The sequence below is a fragment of the Manacus vitellinus genome, unplaced genomic scaffold, assembly GCF_001715985.3.
Source record: "Manacus vitellinus isolate BGI_N305 unplaced genomic scaffold, ASM171598v3 scaffold_12_pilon, whole genome shotgun sequence".
Lineage (NCBI taxonomy): Eukaryota > Metazoa > Chordata > Aves > Passeriformes > Pipridae > Manacus > Manacus vitellinus.
The window spans coordinates 12,604,686-12,631,354 of NW_021938949.1; the positions used below are offsets into that span (position 1 = coordinate 12,604,686).

Here is a 26,669-nt window from a genome sequence, read left to right on the forward strand (position 1 = left end):
GGTAAAGGTCCCGCTCGTGCTGGTACAGTTGTGCTGGCAGTCCTGCTCAAAGTGTACTCACAGATGCAATCAGAGAGGAGAGATATTTGGAAGATATGGATGGTTTGGAGAGAATAGCCACCTATTTATTGGTTCAAACCATTAGAGTAAGAGGCTTTCCTGAGCTGTGCTCTGGAGAGGGAATGGGAATGGTACAGGATTCCATGAATTCCTGCTCTAAGAGAAGAGTAACTCCACTTAGTTGCATCGGACATGCCAATATTAGAGCTGAAAAGAAACTCCTGAGAGTTTTTATTTATTACAAAATAGCAATTCCTTAAAATAACATGTTTCTGTGAAAGGGCTGACTTAGCAAACTTACCCTTTAAAGGTAAAATTATCAAAAAAGATTCAAATAGTGTTCCAATACTTTGGGGGTAATTCTGAACAGAAAAGTTTCTTGTTTTCAATCCAAAATAATATTTTTCTTTTAAAATGTGTCTCAACTTATCTTTTATATATATAAAATTTTGAAATCATGACAAAATGTTTCTCCTGATCTGACACAATATTTGTAAGAAAAAGAGTCCCACTTCAGATTTCATTCCTTTGGTAAAAGAAAAAAAATACCCACTCGCTGTAAAACTCTTTTTGTATGGGAAAATAATTCCTCATTCAGCTCTATTATCCACAACCCATTTGTTCCCTATTAACAACCAATACCAGCAAGAAGAATCACCCTGTTATTAGGTGATGGCACTTGTAACACTTTTCTCCAGCTACCTCAGAGTGCCCTCCCAGCCTGGGTGCACATGTCTGTGGTTACAGAGCTGTGCAGAGGCTGCACCAGGCAGCAGGGATGGGGAAAGAACTTAAAAAACACCTTCGCTTTCTTTTCTCTCCCAGCAGCAAACCTGTTAACTGACTTCAGAGCCCCTGCTTGTTAATGAGCTGGGCAAAGACAAGTGACTCAATTCCCTTGAAGTCCTGGCAAACTGCAGGGATATTTGGCTCCTGCCAGATCCCTGTGGGCACTTGGAGGATGGTCCAGTCCATCCATCACAATAAAGCACCTTTGCTGTAAGGGACCAGCTTTCTCTCTACATGATCTCTACCCAGTGCTTGGTGCTGAGGGAGTTCCTGTCACCAATCCAGCACCATGGTTTCATTGCAGGAGAAAAATGTGTTTGTCTGTGATTGCAGAAGCTGTGACAAGGTTCTAGGATTGCCATTCAGCTGTAATATCTCAAAATCTACAGCCTGGAGGAAGACTCAGCGAAAAAGATATGCTGACCATGTTGAAATCTGTTGAAATTTAGGTTTGCAGACGGAGTGTAGTACACAATTCTGACCAAGTGTTTTAGAGGCTGGAGCCGAACATTAAGAACAACAAATACATCATGTTATATCTTAGAAAGAAAAGTATACAGGTTGTATTCTCTACTTTAAAAGGAACAAATCAACTGCAGGATGGATATGGGGCGAGTGCTGGTATAAAGCTGTAATTAGCAGTAATTAGCTCCTGCTTTTCCGTATGTCTGCTACAAAAAACATTACTTTAGTATGATATTGTGATACCCACTGGCAGGGAAAAGGAGAAAACATAAGGACACAGTGTTTGCTTTGATGAAATCACCCAATGATAGTCCCGAAGCAGCAAAGCCCATTCTGCACTGGGGGCATGTGCACAGAGCACAGCCCAGGGCTGTGCAGAGAAGCAGGCTGGGGCTGGGAGCAGTGGCAGTGCCCACGTGCAGCAGCCCTGCCCGAGCCAAGGGAAACCAGCCTGGCTGTTTAACTGCACACAGCCACACAACCACCCTGCATTCAAGACAACTTGGAACAAACTCCATGTTTGGGGTTGTATCCTAATGCTGCAGCAAATTCACTGTTTGTGTTGGTGTTCAGTCGTTTTGAAAACCTAATTTCTAGTTCAAGGATCTTTTTATACAAAAGTTACCACGTGTTGCTGCCATCACTTGTCAGCCTTTAATCGTGCCATGAACTGTTTGAAGTACAGGTTTGCCGGACTCAAACTCCCACTTTGTAGCAAATGCTGTTTTGTTGCATGGAATCCCACGGCACACCCTGTCTAATCTGTACCCGAGAACGATGTCAAAACCTTAAGACTAATTTACTTTTTTCTTAACGTTTGTCAATTTTCTTTAATGCAGATCCACCACAGATGAATAATGTCATGCCAACATCTCCCCTCCTTCCTCAGATGGCACATCAACATTCATATCCCAGCCTGGGACAGATCACAAACCCGTATGAGCAACAGCCCCCAGGCAAAGAGCTTAACAAGTACGCCTCTCTAAAGGCAGTGGGTAAGTGAGCGATGCATGACTTCCTCACGTCACCGGGCTGCATTTGCTGCTGGCAGCTGACATGCTGCTTCCAAGTTAACAACAAAGTCTTGCTCATCTGGACTGCTTCATGAGACAGTTTCATATAGAATACCCCATAGGAGAGTTTAATACAGAATATCATGGTAGTTGGGACTGTAATGAAGATTAACAGGGGCAGCAGAGTGGTGACCCCGTGCAGGGGTGTTTATATATGCACACAAAACCACAGCACTCCCACTGCAAACCTGTTCCCAGCAACTTTCATCTATGTTGCATGCACAGTATTCAGCATCAGTTCTTTATGCCCTGGATCTGCAAGGAGTAGGGAGTTGGGTTTGATGATCCTCGTGGGTCCCTTCCAAACTGAGATAACCTCTAATATGCCTGTGTATGCATTGTGGTGTGTATTTTCTGTAGCTATCTGCACTAATGAGAGAGAAAACCAGCAGATATGCTTCAATTTTAAGCATAAAATTTAGATACCTGCTAAAAACTTCCAAAGAGAGAAGGCACTTGTACACTTCCAAATTAAGAGTTTTCACATTTCCTGTAGGATGTGCATTAGCAGGTCCCTGGAGGAATATTCTGAGGTCTTATGATTTCAAACAATTAGTGCATGATAAAGCTCCTACTAAAGATCCCAGTGGTGCCTGTTTTCTGTGACTGGTTAATATTATTTTAAGCTAATGGGAGAACACCCTTGAAGAAACAGTTGTGGGGAGGAAAAAGACAATAGTGGGTTAAAAAGTCAAAATAATTCCCTTATTGGATGAGTAAATTGATAACAGTTTTCAGGGGCTGTAAATACCTTTTGCACACCCTGTGAAGGCAGAAAGCCTTTATCACCTTATATTTCAGGCCCCTTCCAGACAATAATACTGTCTATACATTAAAAACTGGGGGGATCTATTCATAGCTTCACACTAACCCTTGCTTAGCTCACACATATGGATGTTAACATAGTTTTCCCATACATTTAGAGCAATGTCACACTGCCTATTTTCAGAGATATTTATCTCAGAAAAACAGCAGAACAGCTGAGAACATTCTGATTTAAGAATCTAGTATTCATCACACCAGAAAAACTTTTCAGCACAAACTGACTTTGCGTTATCTGCATTTCAGGGTAGCAGAACTCTAATGAAATGTACATCAAAGTCCCATCTCAAATAGTTCAGTTTTGCTTTAGAGCTTCTCAGTTGTGTTCCTTACAAGTGGCATTTTAAAATCTATTTATAAAAGCAAGGGCTAATAGCTTTCTGCTGAATTTCGAATACTGAGTAGCTTTACAATTCCCTCTCCAAAAGGTGGTTCTGTGTAATGATGTGGTGATTATCACAGATTTATGTGCTGATATCAGGCTGCTTTTTCAGATGTCAATTTAGGTCAAGCCAATCATCAAAGCTAAAAGGTACTTAAGCATAATAAAATGAGAGATGAAACACTGTAAGAAACTTCTCTCATCTGCCCAAGAGCCACTGAATGTACCTTTTAAAAAAAAATTACTAAATTAGAACCTAGATATTTCTTGTGTGTCTGAGGACAGGTTTTTAAAACAGCTAGATTATAACCACACAGTTAAATGAACCCTGAAAGATTGTGCACTTCAGCTCAGAAGTTGTATAATGCCTCTCAGAATCTTAGACTGAATTAAACATAACTTTCAGGGACATTTTCTTCCAAGAGGATTGTACCATTTTCCCATGCTTTCCCCCTATCCTTCCTATCCCCTCTCTCTTTTTTTCCCCGTAGATCTACCAGTCTCAGACCCTATTAGCCAAGTTTTAGATGCAGGTGAGTTCTCACAAGTACAAAAGTGCTGCATCCAAACTTTTCAGCAGAAAACAAGAGATTTTGAAACTGTTATACATTTGCACCTTCTGTTTGGACACATGGAACAAGAATTAAACACACTCAGTTTTCAGCCATTTTCAGACTCTCGAGTCCACGATTCCTCCCAAGAGTAGCTCTTGAGTACATCCCAAGATCACAAAGGGGTTTTTCCACGATGCCAGCCAGGCCTGGCTCTGTGACCCCACTGACATCAAGCAATGCAGACTGCACATGGCAGAGTTCAGACTGGCTTTATGAGAGCTCTGAGAGGAAATAGGACCTGGCCTACATCAAGCCCACCAATACAAATTGAACCTGACAACATCTTTTGAACAAACAGACACCGACTGAGTTTGGGTATTTGTGTCACAGGGTGAAGGCACTTTTTGCCTGCTCACATTCAGAGTCATATTCATGGATCCCCAGAGCAGCTCAACGAGTGTGTGTAGTCCTGTTCCCTTTGCATTCATTGACAGTGGCTTGAGGGTGTATTCATTTGCCACAACAGAAATTTATAAGGGATTTGTTCTATATTTCCCCATCCGTTTGAGGCAAACCACATTCATTTAAGTGCCCCTTACTCTGCACGAGCCCATTGTCTGGGTGTAGTCCACTGTGCTTAACACTTTTCTTTAGTGGGGGGCTGGGGGTGGAGGAAGAAGCACTGCTGCTGCTTTGTAGCAACTGTAGCTGTGGTACATTAACATCACTCATCAGAATGTGGCCATAAGTGGTAAGAAGTTTAGATAACTGAAAAAGTGAAGCTTTACCAGAGGCAGTTTTAAATTAATTTCTACACAGCTGCTTTCCTCTGAACTACAGATGTCCTAAAAATTTGGCTAATTTTAGAAGTGAGCTACTCATTCCTCAGTGACTGACTGCTGTGAAAATTCACTTCACGGAAAAGTAGCGAGTCCCAGTAATCTCTGTTTTGATCATCATCAGGACCTCCATCAAATTCAGTGAGGATTCAAGTGCTCGTGGAAACAAGAGACAACAGTGCCCTTGCTCTTAATTTGCACTGTGTTACTGAATAAGAACCATACCATACCATACCATACTTTGGTGGTGAGGCCAAGCTGATCCCTGTTTTAAAGCTACAGCCCGGCCTCCAAAGGATACAACTTAGCAGAGTGCAGCTGGAATTTGGACTGTTCATGCATGTGTGCAGTGCAACATGGCAAGTGCAGAGTGTCTGGTTCAGCACAACAGGGGAGAAAAGAGTAGAAAAGGCCAATGTGGATGCATTTTATTTAAAAATACAAATACTTTTCTGTGAATGAGTTCAAACTGCACAGCCAAACCCTTATACAGTCAATGGAAGATGATGTTTTCCTCATTTCTTGTTAGGAGTTTCTTTATTTGTTGTAGCCTCCAGAACTCCTTAAGGACTGGCCATGGCTGCTGACCAAATTCACCTTTTCCCCTTGCTGTCTGCTGGCATTTACATCTCCGAATGATGTGAGGACATTCTGTGCCTATTTTATATTCTCAGATGAGTCCTTGGAGCACAACAAGGTAACAGTGAGCAGAGATCTGCTTGCTGGTTTCCTCACTGCACTACAATTTTGCTCTCCTTCTGCCTTGGCACATAAACCACAGAGCAGTAATGAGCAGAAGGTAGAGGATCACTTGGAAATGAGGAGAGCAACACACATTTCCTGAATGAATAGATAAGAAGTCTATCACTCAGCATCTCTGACTATCTAACTGACTGACCTGACTTACTGATAGGTGCACTCTCTTCATCCATTATTTTTCCATTTTCGAGCCACTGAATCTCTTGTCAACAGTGCCAGATTTTTCCTACCAAAGAATTTGAGAGACTATCTGAGTGAAAAGGGTTAACAAGCTCCAAGAGCAGTCCCATGAAAATGGTCACTGAATGTTGTGTGGCCATAAACACCCAGCATTCAGATATTTTGATTTTTTGGTCACCTGAGACAACATGATCCTCATTTCCTTCAGTGCTTTTGCATTTTTTGATTATTTATGTGAAAAGTGCAGAAAGAGGTTTTTCTGCATAAATTATTCTTGCTTCCAGTTCATCAACCATGTTTTTACTCCATGCTTAGATGGTTATTGCTCACTTAAGCAACACTGACATGCCTAAAGCTACAAGTGGATGGAGATCTTGTAGCTGAACACCTTCATGAAATTCAAGTCCCAGGACATACAAAGGTAGCTCATCACAAATTTTTATGCACATCATTTGGACATTCATTTGGGAAGCATGAACAATCCAACAAATTCCACTCTGCTAAACTGTAAGAGTTTTAGCCCATCCTGTTGCTTAATAAGAGTTTCCTCAAGCTCAAACTGGCCTCATTATCCTGAGGTATTAGTTCTATTATTCAATCTCACTGTTCTGCGAGCCTGGCTCAGTAACAGTTAATTTTCTTTCTTTAATTTTCACTTCCAGGGAGTGCAAAGGTACAAACTTTCTTTAGAATTTCTTGCAGAAATTAAAAAATATCCCAAACCAAACTTCTAAATCCCTGGGAAAATGGTCACTCAGCTACTGGAGAGGTGCACAGACATGCAAGTAAAAGCTGTGAATACAAGTATTTATACAGTTTAACGTGATTTTATATTTCTTTCATAAACTTTCTTCTTCCCTTCTCACACACACACACAAACCTTTGATAAATTGACTGGACATGACTATGCCAAAAAAAAAAAAAATACAATAGATAGAATTCCTCCCTGAAACACAGACCTGGAAAACCTTCCCTGATGCTGGGATTTGTTAGTCTCCTGTGGGATTAAATCAGATCTAATTGATTGGATATAGTGAGGCTAGGAGGAGAATATAATTGGCAGCAGACCCACCGTCACATCTCTGAGTCTACAGCTCCCAGCATTTCTGGGAGCTGCACAGTTCTTTGATCCCAAAGGAAACATTAGACAGTGCTCCAGCTCTGCTTGCAGTTGCAAAACTGCAAAGTGAGATTCTGCAAATATGACACTCAAAGAATAAATATCTCCTGGTTAGGTCTCTGCAGAAAATCGTGTGGCCACAAGTGTGTCAGTGCACAAGGCAGCTTCTTCCTCAAAAAGGGAGAAAACTGCCCTGGCTGTGTGTCCTCTACACACACAGAAGCATCCTCACCACGAAGTGAGCTCTGGGCTGTTATCTTTGAAGCATCCTCCTGTCTGATGGGACATTTGTTACTGCCTTTTCTTAAGATTCAGACCTTCTCTTTCCATGGAAGTGACAGGAAGTCTATGCTGATACAAGATCTACCTTTTGAGAATAGAAGTGACTTCACAACAATCTCCTAAGGATCTGATACCCACCTCATCACAAGATGAGATTCTGTACCATTCCCTGTACTTCACTGAGCTCTGGGCTGGAAAGAAACACTGTATTTGGAAAAATGGAAAGACACAACACAGCTGCCCATGCATTCATGGGGGTTGATACAGTCCACTTTCAGAAAAAGTAGAACTACAGAATTAGTGGATGCAATATGTTTGTATTATTTTACTTTCCTATACCAACCACACTGTTACACTGACAGGTAAATATTCATCTTTCTTTGGAAGGCTTAAAAAGGAACTGTGTTTTCATTTCAAAGAATAAGAAATTTTCCGTTACTACTTCCATGAGCAGTCACAACAAAGACGGATCAAAAGAAATCTGGGACATGGGAGTAGCTCCCTGGATTTAACACCACAAAAAACTGCCAGGGAAGTACAGCTTCATGCATCATTTGTAATATCCAGAGGGCGATTCAGTCAATGATTTCATACATCTGGAGGTGTGTTCAGTGTCATGAATAATGCCAGACTAGGTGATCTGCCCAATTCCACACTGGAATTCCAGATCTGTCTCAAGGAAGTACAAAGTGAAAGCTTGGTGTCTTTTTATTATTATTATTTACTTAGCCCAGCGTGGCTGGAGAATCTGAAGCTTTTGAGTGTTCATTTGTTAAGGGAATCTTTCATATTTTAATCCTTGCTTCTCCTTCAGGCACAGGAGCAAAGCCAAGCAGCACTCACTGTACCAATCCCCTGCTAGATGAAGTGCATCACTTGTTTCATCCATGTCTTCTGCTGAGACCACCAAACTTCAAATCCTGCCCAGAGCATTCAGATGGAATTTCAAGACCTTTTCTTGCTTCCACTAAATAATTTAATTGTTACCTCTGTCATTTGCCCAATTGGCTTTAATACCCACAGGCACTTTGTCATAGACAAATAAAAAATGCTTGGGGAGTCCTGATCAAAATATTTGCCTATTTTATCATCCAGCACACTCATTTCTTCTTCCAGTGAGGTGCCCATATTTTAATTATAAATATGTTGTTTGTGCAAAGCCTCAGCATCTTGAGCAAAATCATCTGCTTTGCTGACAATCTTTTTCAGCCTTTTAAAAAACAACATTTTACTGTAAAAACAGGGAGATATTCTTTCTAAGGCTGGGGAATTGTGCTGTAAGGAGTCAGACATCTCAGCAGCCATTGCCCAAACCATCCTCTAGCAAACAGATGGACCTGTGAAAAGGGAACTTTAGGGATATGTTGCTCTTGGCAGAAGCTACATCTAAGCTGCTGGAAGAAACTGCAAATAGCCCTTCTTTTACAAAAAGCAGTTTTAACACCAAAATAAGATGCCCTTGAACATTGCCATCCATATTGTCTCATTTCTTAGACTTGAACAACACAGTGAACTTGTGAAAGAAAGGAAATCTGATCTTCAGGTCCCTTTAGTTTATCTCCGAATTTTTATTTTTGTTGGACTGACATCTAGTGAATTTGGTTTTGTCTGAATTTGGTCTACTACCTGGTTATATGGTGGTCAAAGAATATTCATAACAATGTATTAAATTCTTAACCTATTTTTCATGCCAAAATTGCAAATTTAAATCTGCGCATTCTAATTCTTGTTCTTGAAATTAATATTCTTTCCACCCACACTCCCTACAGTGGTTTCCTTGCAACAGAGAAACAGCCATTTTTTCTTGTTATCAGCATGTATTTTAAAACAGAGAAAATTAAACCATAACCAAAATTCATAACCACTAATTCATAAAAGCTCAGCTTATAAACACTACTCCACAATCCACCAGTGAGAGAACTCACACCCTCCCACTAAAAATTAGGCTGGTTCTCTGGGAACTAGTTGATTTTTAAAAATCCTTATTATGTGATAGTGAAGCAAAACGAAACAAAAAGTTATTTTCTCCTTTCTCAATGACACAATGGAGGAATCTAAAATAACAGTACCATGAGCCCAGCTGAGCACTAGGGAATGAAGGCTTTCAGGGTTTTTACTTTCTTTTGCTTGTCTCTTGCCTTTGGAGACTGGAGCCTTCAGAGGTCACCAGCTCACAGTAACCAGGCTCGTTTCCATCTGTCGGGATCAGCGACGGCACAGGAAGAAAACAACCAAATCCAATTCAAGCCCGGATTATTCCAGCCTGTTTCTATGCAATGCTGATGAATTATGCATGAGGGTTTTTTTACACATTAAGAGATGTAAAGACACGAGTGAGCAAAACTTTGTGCTTAGGCAATAAAAGTGAACCACTGGAAAACAAGGCTCAGCTCATGGGAAGATGAAGTCTAACACTGTTAAGCATTTTCATTTGCATCCCTTCTTAGACATCCTTCTCTGCAACTGCTTGAGTTTGCAATATAAACATGCCTCTCTATATAAACCTACTTCTCACTCTGCAATGCAAGTTTTATATCAATTATTTAAGTGTAGAGGTTGATCATAAAGATATGAAAACAACGGTGAGCACTTGCAGAACAACAGCAATGCCACGGGATCCCAACTAAAGTCTGGATTTACTCTCAAGTGTGGCTTTTACAGTTCCCACCACGGAGCCTCCACATTGCACTGGCTGTTCTGAACATCCTCCACTCGTTTTTCCTTCCACACTATTAGCTTTGTGGTGATTTATGGCAATATTTTTGCAGTAGGAGTTTCATACATGTGCTCAACATGTGATATTCTGCAAGAGGTTCTCAGAGGTGCCAAATGATCAAACCTCACAACTTTACTGGTGACAGAACCCCCCCTCATAGATGTTTTTCAAAAAATTAACAGGAGTTTTGAGAATCTGTCTGGAGTTCCTCATCATTTTTAAATTCCTGCTGTGTTTCAAACTCAGCACATAGAAGTAAAGTTCTAAATGATTTAGAAGTGTCCACTTTGAATGATTTCGGTGGAAAAATAAGTCTTGTAAGTAAATCACGAGTTACTGTAAACAAAAAGCTTTTATTTATTAAGTAGTCATTTAAGAAGAAACTATTCTAATGTAAAAGCAGGTTATAGTGATTGATTCAGGGTTTCTTCTTTTGAAAATCAAAAGGTAGAAAGGAAAAGCAGTTTTTTAAGGGGGTGCTTTGATTTAAGTTTTCCCAAGAATTGACCAAAGAATAATAGAAAGTACAATTCTGAAATCCCACTACTGCCAATATGTTTAATTTAGGAATTTTGGGGTTGAGAAGCAAACTCAACGAGAAACAGGCTTAAATTCTTATACTCCTACTTTTCCTACAGTTCTACTTTGGTTCTGCAAAGGGGGTTCTAAAGACAGTAAATGTGTTTGAAAGAAACTACACAGACAAAAGTCCCAGAGACCATTTACTCCTCCACACTTGCACTGTAGTAACAAAGGGCTTGAGGCACGGAGCAAAGAAGAGCAATAACATGATTGGTAATGCACACAGGTCATTGCTGCCAGAGTCCTTCCCTAACAGCTTGTTTGAAGAAGGATAAGGGGAAAAGAGAAGCTGAAAAAAAGTACATCTGATATGGAGTAGCAGCACCAAAGCAGCAAAGATATTCAGAAAAATATCAGTTGGTCTCATTCTAAAGACAACATGAAGTACAACAGGCAATTTTGGTTGTGGGAAAGTCTGTAAAGCTTTCCAGGCTATGGAAGGTGCTCCTGTGAAAATCAGCAAGGGCCCTGTCCCAGTGGGGGAGGCAGAGCTGCAGCTCAGCACTGCTGGCTCTCATTTCCACAGGCCATGGCTGTGATTGCAATTCCTGGGAAAAAGGGCAGAGGTAGGAGCTGTACACTCTGCTATGGCAAAGTCCTGGGTGTGTGCACTATTAAATATTCATTGAAATGAGTTTCAGTCCCCGTTCTGCCTGGGCTGGCTGTCACTCCCAGGGGCTCTGCCTTTCAGCAGAGGCTACTCTGAGGGTTCTGTGCAGAGCAGGCAGTGCTGCTGCTTTGCTGTGAGTTTGCCCAACACGCAGGAAAGCCACAGGAAACTCATTTCCTTCTGACACTGCAGGTTTGGGAATTGCCAGGGAACACCAGTTCTTTTCAGTCTGACACATCTCTAGTTTGGGAACCTCTGGCAACTACTCACAAGACTTTAATAACATAAATGTCATGGAGTCTAAAAGGAGGAGGCAGGAAGAGGAGAAAGAGAGAAGAAAAAACCAGACCTGAATGTGTGCAAGTACAGCTATGGAATACAGCACTGAATATGTGGAAGTGCAGCTATGGAATACAGCACTGAGTATGTGCAAGTGCAGCTATGGAATTACAAACTTTTTTTTTTCTCCTGTCAAAAAGACTAGACAATGATAACTTTGTAATAGAAACAACTCACGCCACAACTATTTTGGAAAAAAAAAATCAACTTCAATCCAGAACAATTGCTAAAAATTCTTTTAAATTATAGCAGTTAAGAAACAGATCAAATAAAAATAAATTATGCAAAAAAATAGCTATTATATCACTGGGATTTTTTTTTACTTCAACCACTACAGTTCAAAAATCATTCAGACCTCTCTTCGTATTCAGAAATAATAGTGTAAATCTAGTATGATGCCAGTTGAAAGACAGAAAAACGCAGGATTATTTCAGCACTAAAAGCACATCCTAATTACACATTCAGAGACCTGAATTGGGTCTTCTGAGTCCTCAAAGAGCTTCCCATGGCATCACAACCAGTATTTGTAGGTGATTTATAGCTGATTCAGACACACATTTAAGAGCTATAACCAACAGCATACTAAAAGAAACAAAACCATCTAATAAAAAGTATTGAGACTGAAAATGAAATTCAGCACACAGAAGAATGCCAACAGCAATGTGTGAAAAAAAATGAAATTAGGTCCATGCTAAGAACAGTTATTACAAATAAACGTGGTCAGGAATATAACAGCTTTCTCAGCCAGCGCTAAGTAAGATGGATTGGCACCTCAAGGAGAAACAAACCCGCACTTTTAGATGCTAAATCCCACTGCAGAGTGAAGTGTTTCTGTGAGGTGACCCACATAGCAGCCCGTGTGCAGCCTGCCAGGCCAGTCCACCTGCGCCGCTCCATCCCCGGAGCCAGGCTGGGCCTGCTGCCGGAACGGCTCTGCCTGCACGGGCAGGGCCTGGACTGCACAGGGCTGCACACTCTGCACACAAGGGCACAAGGAAGCTGTGCCCCTGGAGGGGTCAGGGAGCTCTGCCCTCAAACACTCTCAGGGAGCCCCAAATGCACAAGGAAGTTGTGCCCCTGGATGCTCAGGGAGCTCTGCCCTCAGACACTCTGAGGGTGCCCCAAATGCAGAAGGAAGTCTTGCCCCTGGATGCTCAGGGAGCTCTGCCCTCAAACACTCTGAGGGAGCCCCAAATGCAGAAGGAAGTTGTGCCCCTGGAGGGGTCAGGGAGCTCTGCCCTCAAACACTCTGAGGGTGCTCCCCGGCCAACCAGGTTCCAAACAGTGTCACGGTCTTGTTGAAGTGTGAGAGCGCTGCTGCAAACTCTGCACACAACCACATTCATCCCAACTGATGTGCTTGAGAAGCATTAAAAACCAGGCAGTGAAAAAGCAAGCAAGATTAGCCCAGGAAGAAGTGGAAGAAGCCTTTTAAACAAATCTCCTAAGTGTTAACCTCTTTGGCTTCAGACAGCACTGGTAGAAAGCAAACCAAACCCTCCTTTCCTATAATCAGTTTATGCTGCAGTCATGCTTTATTCACGAGTTAAGCATGACAGCATGGCTCCTTGCATAGTTCCTGTTTCAAAAGGCAAGTTTTCTTACCATATATAAGGTTTCCAGTAAAACTCAAACTGATAAATGTGCTTAAATGAGATAAAATGAAATAAATATTCCACAGTAGAAATTTTTATACTTATTTGCCATCGTGGATGCCATGAAAGCCATGAGTTTAGAGGCCTTTGGGAAAAAAATAATGACAAAAAAAGATTTACAGTTACAGGACAGCCACTGAGTGCATTTGCAAAGAAAATCAGAGATTTAAATACATAATTCTCTTATACTTCTTTTACAATTTCATTCCTTGGATCAAGAATAGAACTGGCAGTCTTACTTCCTTCTCAAGTTTATCATTCATTGCATGATACTGAACCAGTAGTTTACCACACACTTAAATTTAAAACATTAAATCACTCCAGAATACAACAAAGTAGTGTGATCTTTGTCTATCCACACGCAACAGATCTCAGGTTTCCTGAAAATATTTACAATTCTAATGTTAATTAAACATGATGTAGCCACCATTTGTTTCCAGGTGACAGGACCTATTGATTTTGGTTGGTCAGAAAAACCTTATTTTTCCTAAGCTGGTTAGACTCCAGTGTTCTGCATGCCACTGGTCTCTATATCAGGTAGAATGTGTGTGTGCCTGGAGTATTTTGATCAAAACCAAATCACAATATCACTGCAGCACTTTGCAAAACTGAATCATAAATATTGCAATTTAATACTATGTAAATCAATGCAGCCAATATACAAAGCCCAACTAGAAAAATCTGTTTACATGTCCAAGAAGAAACCTGCCTAAACTTACACAGTAAATAAACACTTGGAAAAAGAAAAAAACTAGACTTTGCAGTGCTGTGCTTTCTGGCATGCTGTAAGACAAGGTTTCTGCTCACAGCCATGTGGCTACTCTGGCATTCCAGGGAATGATAACCCTGTATGTGAGGAGCCACACAGGATGTCTGATGCCTGAGGAGTTAATCAAAATCTGTCTCGGTGTTCCCAGCCAAGCAGCAGATTTCACTGTAGTGGTTAAAGAGAACATTGCTGAGGCTGGAGGCTTTCCTTACCAAGTCTAATTACATTCCAATTCTAAACCATTCCTAATGCATCTCAGAACCCAGAAATATTCTGGTCTCTTCAGCCTTTCAGAAACCGTCATGAAAATAATCACTAGAAGAAAAGAGATGTTTGGGCCTACATATTTATCTTTCTTCGTGTCTCATATCATGAAAGAATTTTATTTCACTGGGAAAATAAATGTAGTCTTGTGTCTGGAGGTGGACAAGCTCTTTTCAAACAATGCCTGCAGAAGAAAAGGTTGATATGGAATGTCTTTTCGTGCTTGGTCTCTCTCCAGATCACTGTAAGAAATGAGTAAATAAATGAAGTGCTAAAGGGGGCCAGGAGAGGAATAACACAGAGCCACAAAAAGTAGGTTCTACAAAATTTATGAAAGTAATTTATGGGAGGTTCTATGAATTATTATTTTTCTTTACCTCTGTCAGTAATAGGGAATAAAAACCATAGAAAAAAATCCAAAGACATAAAATATTGTCTTCCTTTTCAGAATGTCTTAAATAAAGGCAAAATGGTATTAGAACTTCTGGGAGAAGAAAGCCAAATATTTAGGATAGAAATCAATGCATTGCAGGTCACAGCCTGAATTCTGAATTTTCAGAAATCAATACAAGAATGGAGAAGGAGGGCTGCAAAAATGATTTTAAAGGCCCTTTGCCCTTTCTTAGAATTTAGTATGGTTTAAAATTGCCCCACCTTGTACACACACAGTTGCCACCCCAGTGCCTGTGAGATGAGAACAACTAGTGACCACCATGGAGTAGCTCCACTCCTTCCCCTTGGCCACAGACATCTGTCACATCATCCTGCCCACTGCTGGCATTACAAAAACACAGTCACATGTGCCTGAATCATCCAGATGTGTTCTGTTTGCCAAAAGACTTCATGTGATGCAAAGCAAATTCTTCTATGGTCCGTGATGGTTGGTGAACCCCCTAATTCAAATGACAGGTCATTAGTTCTTTGTTTTACTGTATGGAACAGACTTTTGCATTAATTCATTGGATTCAGTTCCTACCTGGGCACAGTTAATATGAACTCTGTCCTTGTTATTTTTTCCCCTCAGCCAAGAATAAAGTTGTGCTAGTTTACAAATGATACTTCTTTGATTTTCAGATAAAACCCTGCAAGAACTCTCACATAGAGTTGGTTTATACCTTGGAAGCCTTTGAACATATTGTCTTAGATGCCAGCTTGGAAAGGCAAATGAATAAGCAATCACACATCCAGACAGGATAAACAGCACCACCAAAGGCAGCATCCTAATATTTCCCTGGGCAAATTTCCCGTGCTGTCTCTGAGTCAGGATTCATTACCCTTTTGTCTTTCCTTGAGTTTTCACTTTCATTACTTAGAGAAATGTAAGGTTCCCACAGCTTCAGGTAACTACACCCACGTCTCAGCAAACTCAGAGCTGGAGAAGTAAAGCCTTGTTATAAACTGTTAAATATTACATGGGGACAGCCTCAGTGTTACACAGAAAACATCCACACACGGGCAGTCAGTGGGTTTTAGCTGTTATCTGGGGTGTCATTGCACCAGTTTCATTGCTGTCCTGTCTCCCAGCACTTTCTATTGGCTTGCTTTCTGCATCTCTAGCCCTTAATTTGAAATACTGTCTCTTTCTGGCTGGAATAAAGCTCTGCATTTCAGAAAGAACTTCTTAAAATATGTTCAGATAAAAAACAATTTTTGAAACATCTATTGAGAGATAGTGTTCCCTATGTATTTTTGTATCTTCTGACTGTGACTCTAAGCTCTCATTGAAGTTTGTGTTTGGGTTTTTGTTTTAGGTTTTTAATGTCTTTAGAGCTTTTATAAGGGCTCACTCCTTTGTGGATTCTCTTCTCTCACTTCAGAGACTTCTTCCCACTCCCAGGTGCCTACTTTCACAAAAGCTGTGGGACAGAATTGTCTTTGAGGAGACCGTATTTCTCCAATAGCTGTGAGACGTGGTGCAAGTATTCAGAGCCATTTTATGGGCCCACAAAGATAAGAGCATTGTCAAGGAGGAAGAGAGTTAAAAACCCTGCAATATTTTACAAGAAAAAGAAAGCCTTGCACAATGCTAATGCATGTCTACCTGACTCTGTGCCACAAGTGGTTACATGGTGACCCTGAAGATTACTTAAGCTGGGGAACAGAACATTACACAGCTTTAGGATCTCCTCACACCACAGATAACTCAGATAAGCACACTGAGAAATTCTGGTCTTGTGACAGCTACAAGAGGTTTTGCCACCGGTATTCAAGAAAACATATTTTCATCTCTGGTATTTACTCCATAAGAGTCTCACTGGTTTACATGCTTTCATTATAGAACTGTGGATTACGAAGAAATATGTGAAACTTTCAAGTTTGGTCACAGAAGGAAAAAAAGCTTGTCTCTGTTAGTGACAGATTTAGGCAGGAAGGTGAAACTTCCAGAAAAACACACATTACAGTCACAAAAGCCTATTTCTTTCTAGTCACTTCATCTAAATGAGCCTAAAGTCAGTGTGGTTTTCCTGGGAATTTCCATGATCTTGCTATCCCAAGGAGCTTGGTAGCCATCTCCTTTCAAAATCAAAATTCAAGGAAAAAGGCAAGAGTCCCAGTCTGAGACATTTGACCCCAGTACCAGCAAAGTCAAGGTCAAAATAAGTCCTGGTCACTCTCTCAAAGGCATTGCTGGATTCATAGGAGTGAGGAGTGGAGTGACCTGCCTTTGGGATGGGGAGCTCACAGGTGTACAGCTGCTCTGAGGGGGATCCAAATCTGAATTCCCTCCCCAGTAAGATGCATCCCAGCTTCTGCTGAGATGGTCCCCACCCAGACTCACATCCTGATGAACTCACACTGTGAAGCAGAAAGAAGATTTACTAGTCAAGAAAGACAAAGGAACAGAAAGCATCTCTTCAGCTTAATAGTTGAAATATTCAGTTGGGAAGGTGAAGTCCTGCTTTTGATCCTGACACTATGTCTGTATTTTCTCAGTTACTCATTTCATGAACAGCAGGAACAAATGCCCAAGTTCTCTCCCCTCCCAGGCACTTGGAAAAAATTCATATTTCAACATTTTTTTCAGATGAACAGCTACAAAAGTAACAAAAATTGTGGGTGCATTATCTTAAAGCAAAAACCTCAAAGAAATATTGCAAGTGAGAACATTTTTATCATTAGCTACCAGGAGGAAGGGACACAAATAATAATGCTCTGAATTAAGGCCTTTCTTCTACTATTGTTTATTTGGCAAATGTTGCAATTCTAGTTCTTCACTCCTTTTGCAAACACAAGTGATATCTATAAATACTTTTTACTGATCGACAAACAGAAGCCAATGCAAAAGGCACTTCTATAGCACCTTTCATCCAAAATCTCACTGTACTCTACAAATAGCAATTCAACCTCATAACACAACAACCTCCTCCCATGTGCTAACAGCTCCTTTTACAGCAGGTGAAACCAAGGCAGAGGGAAGTTGAGTCATGTACCTAAGGTCACATAATAAATGCATCCTCTAACTCCAAAACATCTCTTTGGATGTTTAAAGTCCATGAAATATTTATAGGGTCTGCTTAAGAAGAAAAACAAACTCCCTCAGATTCACAGTTGATTTTTAAAGTAGTTGGCATCAGGATACTATTATTATACTTTCCTTGGTAAAACATTTGTTACAACACCATGCTGAGTATTACTCTTCTGAATATTTTGTGCTTTGAAAATGAGAAGTAAAAAAACCTGTTTCTGCACTAGTAGCATCAGGTCCCTCACACTGAGGCACAGCACACTGCTATTATAAAACCTGTGATGCAGTCAGGGTGGAAGAATGAGGATTGCTATAAGACTTGCCAAAAGCCCTTTGGAACAACTCACCAATTTGGTTTGATCAATGCTGGTTTTGCTACAGTGGTATTGTCCCCCATCCATGTGCAAGCTGAAAGAAAATAGTTTTGGGGAGGCTAAATCTTTAGGCAGAGGTTGGCTTCCACTGCTAGCACTGCCTGGGCAAATGTCAAATTCTCAGGCAAACCCCTGCAAACCATTATTTGATGAGGACAAACACAAAAAGCAGCTCTCCCACACTGGCAGTGCCACATCAAACCCATGCAATCAGCCCTTGGGCATCTGTTTGCCACGTTTCTGCTTGACTTTGCTGATGAGGATTTCCAGATCCAATTCTGGCATGTTCTCTTCAGCCTGGTTGGCAGACAATAGTTGGGAAGGCCCCAGAAAGGGACTATATAGTCCCTAGGGGCTATATTAGTTAAAATAACTTTAATGTACCCACATTTACAGAATTAATCATTTCACTTTCTTTATGATCTTCCATAAGAAACAGAGTTGAAAATTTTACATAATAACATGGCAATATACACAAGGGCAAAATTGATTTAGATGTGTCACAGGCACAGACCTTGTGAGGCTGATTTTTTCCTCCCTTGGTTTTACCAGTGGGGGTGTTCTTTATATGCAGCAGTGATACAATTGTCTCTTCTGCAGGACATCAGCCTGGATGTGACTGGGGATCTGAGTGCCATGTCTAATGCAAGGACCAAAATTCAGAGACCCAGAAAAGGTCCAGGGGAGGAAAAATTAAAAGAAACTGAGGAAATGGCTTGAGCTTGTTTTGGCCTTTTTAATTTAGCCATGCAAATGTGAAGAACAGCATAAAAAATCAGGCAATGCAAATATCTGCAATTTTTGGTCATTATTTACATAACTTAATCACTACTGCTACTCTCTAAACAGAAGCCATTATTTACCTTGTAACTGATTAAAGATCTCGGCTGTGTAAGACAAACTGCTGCAGCATAACTAAGATAAAACTACAAATTAAAAGTACAAATTCACAAATTTAATCTTATGTGAGATTAGCTTGGTTTCTAATTTTTGTATGCAAATTAAGCTATCTAAATGAGAAACAGGCATACAAATGTATCTATATTAAAAGCTGGACATAATTAATTGTGCAGAATTTAAATTACATAAACTAGTGTGACTTTTCATACGTAGACAAAGTCTAAGTCATATGACAGAGAAATCTGCACCCCTAACCAGCTCACTGGCAGTGCCTTTGATGTAAAAATATACAAAAATAAATACTTGTGTGAATATTCACAATGCCTTTTCTGCAACCATTTTTCTCAATTATTGATAACAGATTAATGAGAAATTAGCAATGCAAACCCCTTTCCCTCCCCTTTTTATTCAACCTGTGGTTCTGTGGCATTCAGTGAATATGAACAAAGTGTTTAAAGCAGAACACACCTGTATGCCATAGAAAAACATTCACTCTACTATTAAAAAAGGAAACAGATGGAAGTGGGTAAAACACACAAAGCCCACCTTTACAGCACAGCTAAGAGCAATTTCAGTTCATTGAAGAAGAAACACCTCTTTAATGATGAAATTAAGGATTTAAGAGCAAAGTCCAGTTGCACAGCCATCATACAAAAACTGTCATGAGATGATCAATAGCACCTGCATTTGGTAATACTCCTCCCTGTTGAGGGGCCAGGACAAGGAGGAGGCAGAACTGAAATCTGATCTTGAAGATTAATCTGGTGCTCATGGGAATTTCCCCTCCTTGCATAAAGATCTAGTTCAGAACTAGAGAGAAGGAGAAAATTCAAAGTGCAACAAAAGCCTCCTAGGAATACTGGGGAGAGAAAAAAAGAGGGAAGCTAAACAAAAAACAGTGCAGGGAATTTAAAACCTACTCATGAAGGCAATAGGAGCTGAGCTGCACAGACAGCTACATGTACAAGACTTCTGCAGAGAAGCCTTACATGGCATAGCTTCAAGGAAAATGATGGATCTACCAGGGCACAGCAGAAGTCAAATCCAGGCTGCCACAATCAGATATTCAAAGCACAAAGCACACCACTGCTGATTAACTCAGCACCGTGCGAGCCGATCTACGCACTTGGCACTATCTTAAATAAACATCTAAATTTTTCAAGGGCAAAAATAAACCCTCTTTACATAAAAGGCAAGATCTTAAAAAACGAAATTCAGTTAATCTCCCCTTAAACCCCTGAAACTCGGTCCCAAAACTGAAATGAGTTGCTGGACTGCTGCAGAATGCCTTAAGCTTCCTGAGCAGGGTTCATACTTTCAAGCAAGGCCAAACAAATGCCAGCAATAACAACAATCAAACTTGAGCAAACGCGTGCACTGGAAGACACTTGTCTAGGAAACTGCAGAGGGCAAAATCCTGATTTGAGAACTGCAATGCAGTATTTGTTGGCAGGGCTGTCGCTGTATTTCTTAGTGGCACTGACCGCAGAAAATGATGTCAGAACCTGGAATTTAGGATTTTCATGGTCTGTAAAATTACAGGGTAAATACCCAACCTTCAACAACCCGAAGTATTTTCAGCCTCATAAAGCATTAGTGACCTTCCAACCATTTATAAGAACAGATCCCATTCTTAATTTTGCCCTAAGGCATTATTCCACAAAAACAGGTCCCCCTCATCACACAGGACCAGACCTGAAACCTGGCTTGGTTAAACACCCACACGACCCTTTGCATGTAAAGGGATGTGCTCTCACACAACAGTGCAACGCAAGATGCCGCAATGCTTCCAAGAAAGCCTGTGTACTCCTGTCCACTTCCCCAATTTCCTATGCCAGAGGACCTCCTCCCATAATGTAAACATCAGCACAGCCTGTGTGTTTGGGGGCAGAGACAGTCTTTTGTTACAGGGCAACAGGGTTTTGTCTGCATATATGAAAAGCCTTAATAATGGAGGGCTGGCAGGCGGTATGACTTTCTCCTCCTGATGTACCTGGAACTGTTCTGACCCGTAGATGGGACTGTGCATGACCTACTCTAAACTGTTCAACATTTTTATTGTGTCCAACTGATCTCTGGGGTTTTTTGTCTCTCCCCCTTCTCAACCCAAATAGCCGACAAAGTCAACGACGACTTCTACACCAAGCGCCGGCACCTGGCCGAGCTGGCTGCCAAGGGCAGCCTGCCCCTGCACCCCGTGCGCCTGGACGACGAGCGGGCGTACACCATCGACAGCGGGCTCACCAGGCAGAACGGGCAGAAATCCAGGATGGGCAAGATACACACGCACCCGCTGGGCTACAATTCCCACTACAAGACCTGGGATCCCACCGACCACTCCCTGAGGCGGCAAGCGTACGCAAACAAGGGCAAGCACGGCATGGGAGACCCGACGTTAAGTGACCCGCTGACAACCCGCAGCCAGCACTACTTGGGCCCACAGCCATACTTCATAACCAACAGCAAGACAGAAGTAACTGTTTGAGTTTGTTTTCTTTCTTTCTTTTCTTTCTTCTTTTTTTTTTTCTTTTTTTAATGAAATCCTTTAAAAACCACACGCAAATACACACACACACACACAACACAAACACTCAACCGGAAGGCAAAAAAAAGAAATTTAAAAATATAAAATTCAAAAAAAAGAAAATTAAAAAAAAAAAAAAAAGAAAACGGAAGGAAGGAACTTCCACCTGGACACTCTTGGTATCCAGCCAACGGTAGGCCGAAGAGTGGGTTAATACCATTCAGCAATACACACTGAAGGTTGAATTATAAACTCCATTTGTATTTCACAGTGGAACACAAACCCTTGTGACTAAATTTTTTTACTTGAAACTAAAATCCATGATGAGAAGTAGCACAATCTAGAGAAACTTTATGTCTGCTTAAACATTTACACTATGTTCCTGCCTTGAGACAGAGGAAGAGAGAGAGAACAATATACTGTATTATATCATTTCAGAGAGGAATTTTGTACAAAACCTATTAATAATCCCTAGACCTGTGAAAAACCAAGAGCAAACATCTTGGTACAATCCCTAACATCTATTATTGTACTTTCACACCATCCTATAGAGAACGCAAAAAAATATATATACAATAAGGGACAAAGACACTTTCACAAGGAATTTATGAAGACTGTTATGATTAAGAGCATATGGGACCTTTGTGGCCGGTAGAGAATTCTGCAGGATGATAACAAACAGCAGAAGATTTCATTTCAGTTTACTTCGTTTGATTTGAAATTTTTGGGAACCTCCAAAATAAGAAGAGACATATCATATGACACAGAAAGCTGCTGGGGGAATAAGGGCATCAGAATATTCCCTCTCAGTCCTCCTGTTTTCGGGCAGATGGTAACAAGTCTCACTTTGCAGACTGTCAGGATTTTTTCTTCACCTAAATGTTTTGCCTATCTTCAACTGCTTCAGACTGAAACTAAGCGTGGGTGGTGCCTTTACTGTATTACTATTGTTCAATGACAGTCTTGTTCTTCAAAGTGACCCCTCTGTTCCTTTAAGCTATTTCCTCATGTTTGGCTAAGGATGACAAGGGTTCTGCCCTGCTCAGCCTCCCCTGTTTGTCCCGAAGGGAAACTGGACTACATCTCCATGCAGTGGTTGCACAGTCAAGACTATTTAGTTGGCCCCTTCATTTTCCCAATTTAAACTTTTTCCCTCTAGTCTCTCATTTTGTATTTGCTTTTAGCCATGGTAGTTCTTTGTAGTTCAACTAAATGTTCTATGGTATATTGTCTCTATTGTTTGGCTTTCTATAGTGGCGTTCCCTCTTGGTGGACTATTTGGTGGAAGAGTCTGATGGTCTTGCCTCAAACATCAAAGAGATCTGGGTTTAAACTAAACAAACAATTGGACTCATGGTCTTGACTGTGGCTCTGACGAGCAGGATGCCTTGTTCATATGAGTAAAACCACTCCTGAATTGGGCACTGGTAGTAAACTCACAGTCCTGGGCCTGTAAAAGCTTTGGCACATCCACAAAGAGACAAACAGAGTTGGGATGGGATGGCAGGCAACACATTCAGTCTTTCACTTAAATTCCTGCCCTTCCTCCAAAACGAGTCATTTGGCTAAATCCTAACTAGCTGTCTTACTACAGTTGCATTCTCACCAGCTGTCAGTCCTTCAGGAGATTCGTTTTGGAAGAGCTTGCAGGGAGGAGTAAGAACTGCTATGCTGTAAGAAGAATTGGAAGAGGCGTTTCTTACTGTGTTCAACTGACTGTCAGTGCTTCTTCTTAGTCAAGGATGCAAGGGCTAAGAATTTGAAATCTGGTTAAATGGAGATACCTTTTTTTTAGCTATATTGAGATTGATTTGCATCCTGAGAGCACCGGTATCTCTCCACAAGCGTGCTGCTAAATTTTATGATCCTATGTTTTAAGACTATCAGAAGTGGACAAAGCCCACAAGACAAATACTTTGCACACAACCCAGATTCTCCACTATCTTACTTTTATTCCTTTAATCTTTATTGCCTTCACAACTGGCTGACTTAATTTGACCCTTTATGGAATGTTGCTGTTAATCCATATGCTTTAGATACACATTACAGCTGCACTCTAATTCACACAGGTTTCGTGTAACTTGAGCATATTTTATGTGGAAATATTTTAGTAACTGTATGTTCTGTAAGTAAACCCGTGTTAATACTTGTTAACTACAGAGTTTATGATACCAATAATACTTCCTACAATAAAATGTTTGTTTGTTTTTTAAGAATGTTTATTTGTAAACATATGTATTCACTATATTAATATGAATTTCTTACCTGGCAATAAAACTGATTCTAAGTGAATCCAACTTGCTGGCTCATTCCTAAACAAGTATCATTGGGCCAAATTTTGAGTATTAACTGAGGTTCTGGAGCTTCTCTCTGCAGCCAGTGGGGTTCACCTCAGCACAGATAAGTATGCACAGGGCCAGATCCAGATCCTCAGGAATATAGGGGAGTTTTGCAATAAGTCTAAGGATTGCAAGTGCCCAGATGGAGGAAATGGAACACTGGTGTATACTGCTTCAAAATGGTTGTATGGCCATTACAGAAGAACCCGGACACAACATCTGTGCACCAAGTCTGCTGGAACAAAAAGTCCTTTACAGGCTTTTAGTACTGCTAATGGCTTGGAAACCTGACAGTGAACAGAACCTCAGTGGAGGGTTTGGGCAGCTTCTTCCCTCTGCTTTGCTAAAATGATGCTGAGAACAAATTTCAGAAGAAGAAACAGAGAATCAGGATACCCAGCTTCAGAATCCCCTTAGTACATGTCCTGGTGCAAATTCTTTAGGCAGTTTATGATTCCTAGGATGCCATGACATATTAGCAGAGGGAAAACATCAATTCAAAATTGTCCAGAGTCAGCCATTTTAAACAGTAGAAAAATCTCATTTTCAAGATATACCTTTATGGGTGCCAGGAAACAGCTCATAAAGGCCCCATTTCTGGTTACAGAAGCATTTTCCTGCCTCAGGTACAACTACAGAAACAACCCTAATCTGCCAGAGGGCTCAGGAAAGACATACAGAGTGTGGTCACAGTGCCAGGAAAGTTCTGGGCAGCCCTGCAACCCACAGGGAAACCTGTGGAATACAAGCCTAATCTGCAGTAGACACAGCTCACTGTTACAGCTCCACCACCAACCCATCTAGTGCACATGTTTCTATCAGTAAATTCCTGACTGGAATCACAAATGGCAAAAAGGACAACTGCTTCACCAGTAGAAGTGTCTCTGCATAGGCTTTCGTTCTTCCAGATACATGGAAAAAAAAGAAACCTCCAAAAAGTCCCTCCTGAAGCTGATTTTGTGTTTCTGCATGGCTTTTTCTCTTCTGTTTGCCTGACCCTTCTGTCAGCACGAGCAAGAACTGCACTGGGCTCCCATAAGCATTTCTTTCATAAGGCTCTTTGATATCAACCCAGATGCACCGCACTACAAAGAGAAAAGTGCACTGTCAGGAAATGCTGATGTTCCATACACAGAGCTAGGGAGCCTAAAAGTCCAAAGGCTGTCCAGTTTAGAGCCCTTTACCCTGGAATGTCTGTTCTCATGACTAAATCTTTAGAGCATGATCCTCAGCTTACCAGAACTGAGGATGTGGTGGCTTATATAAACAGAGGATCAGGTCTCATGAGATTCCACACTACGAGGTGTCTCCACAACTCAGACTTTAGATTTTAATAGCTCTAGGAAAAGATTCGTGCTTTGCTCTGTTCTTATAGAATGGTTATTGAATTTTGGGTACTAAATAAATAACTCTAGTCCACAAATCCCTTTTGTACACAATCCTCCACACTTTATTTAATCCTGGTCTCTATACTTGAATATGTGAAGGACTTCCAGTGATAAATATAGTCTTCACTGTAATTATATCATCTTTCTGTTTGGCATAGATAATTTTATTTTTCTAAAAACAGTCATGACAGGAAACATTTTTGTATTAAACTATATAATCTCATATATCATTCACTGCTGAAAATGTGATAATAGGATGAGCTCCACGTTACTAAAGAATGAACATTGTTATTTTTATGAATGGGAAAGTCAGGCAGCTTTAATTCGAAAAGTATCTGTAAACACAATTCTTGGAATTCATTCATCATGCTTCAGAGATTTCCAGACTTAACTTTTGCTCAGCCTGCAAGTAAGATGTGTCCTTATACCTGCCAACTTCACCTGGAACATGAGTATTGAACCAGGCCTTTTCTCCCCATCCAGCTGCACTAACGAAAGCCAGGACCAAATTAGGATACTGGTTATATCCCATATCTGCACAAAAGCTGCTGTCAGACAAATGTACCTGATGGATCCAGCAAACACTTCTGCAGAGGATGCACCAGGAAGAATTTGACACATCCATTCAGCTGCACTGGCCCTATCATGTTAGCAAAGCAGAAGACATGTATTTGTCACCAATGACAACACTTTTTGACACTGGAAGATAATAAATCCTGATCCTAGTTCTGGGGATTCTTCCTATGTCAGAATCTGCCAAATAAACAATGCCTGAACAGGCCAGGGCTCCCTGGACAGGCTCTTCTCATCCCACCCCTGCTCTTCCAACAAGAGAATGGTGTTGCTTCAGGAGCAAAGTGTTCTCTATTGACTTCTTTTCATTTTTCACCTTCAGAGCTTAGGGACCCTTTCTGGGAAGAGAAACTGTAGATTCAGACTTAGTTGAGTCTGAGATAGATTTAAAACTCAAATCTATTACTGCTGCTCTTGTTTTACATAACAGAAAAGAATAAGACACTACTCGTACCTAAGTGCATGAAGCAGCTGTACTAAGTCTGGTCCCTCATGGATGCATGAAGAGGCTCTGTACCTCTCTTTCTCTGCAGGTAACTTGAGGCCAATTTTGCACCCCAAGCCAAAACTGTTTTGCAACAGGCTTTGGTTTCTTGGTGTTTGTTTGGAATTTTTGTTTGATTTGATTTTTTGGGGTTTGTTTGTTTGTTTGGTGGGGTTTTTTTGTTGTGTTTTTGTTTTTTTTTTTAAGTAAAGCTAAAATTCAATTTTTGTCTCTGCAGGGCTTTAACAATACACTGTTACACACACAGTTGCACCTTGTCTGTTTAAGCCAATGCTTGCTGCCTTCACTCAGCATTTAATTGTGAGGCAATGCTGCTCATTAGTAGGGGTTGATGTGCTGG

At 40.8% G+C, this 26,669-nt stretch overlaps 1 protein-coding gene across 1 annotated transcript in view; it reads left to right on the forward strand.

Annotated features, from left to right (window-relative positions):
* Window positions 1-21,571, forward strand: part of SHISA9 (shisa family member 9) — a 169,813-nt gene extending 148,242 nt beyond the window's left edge. Inside the window, exons 3-4 of the mRNA XM_018067441.2 lie at window positions 2,154-2,309; window positions 21,115-21,571. Of these exons, the coding sequence (XP_017922930.2) occupies window positions 2,154-2,309; window positions 21,115-21,485 (527 nt within the window). The 3' untranslated portion in view covers window positions 21,486-21,571. The remainder of the gene's footprint in view (window positions 1-2,153; window positions 2,310-21,114) is intronic.
* Window positions 21,572-26,669: the final 5,098 nt, after the last annotated feature.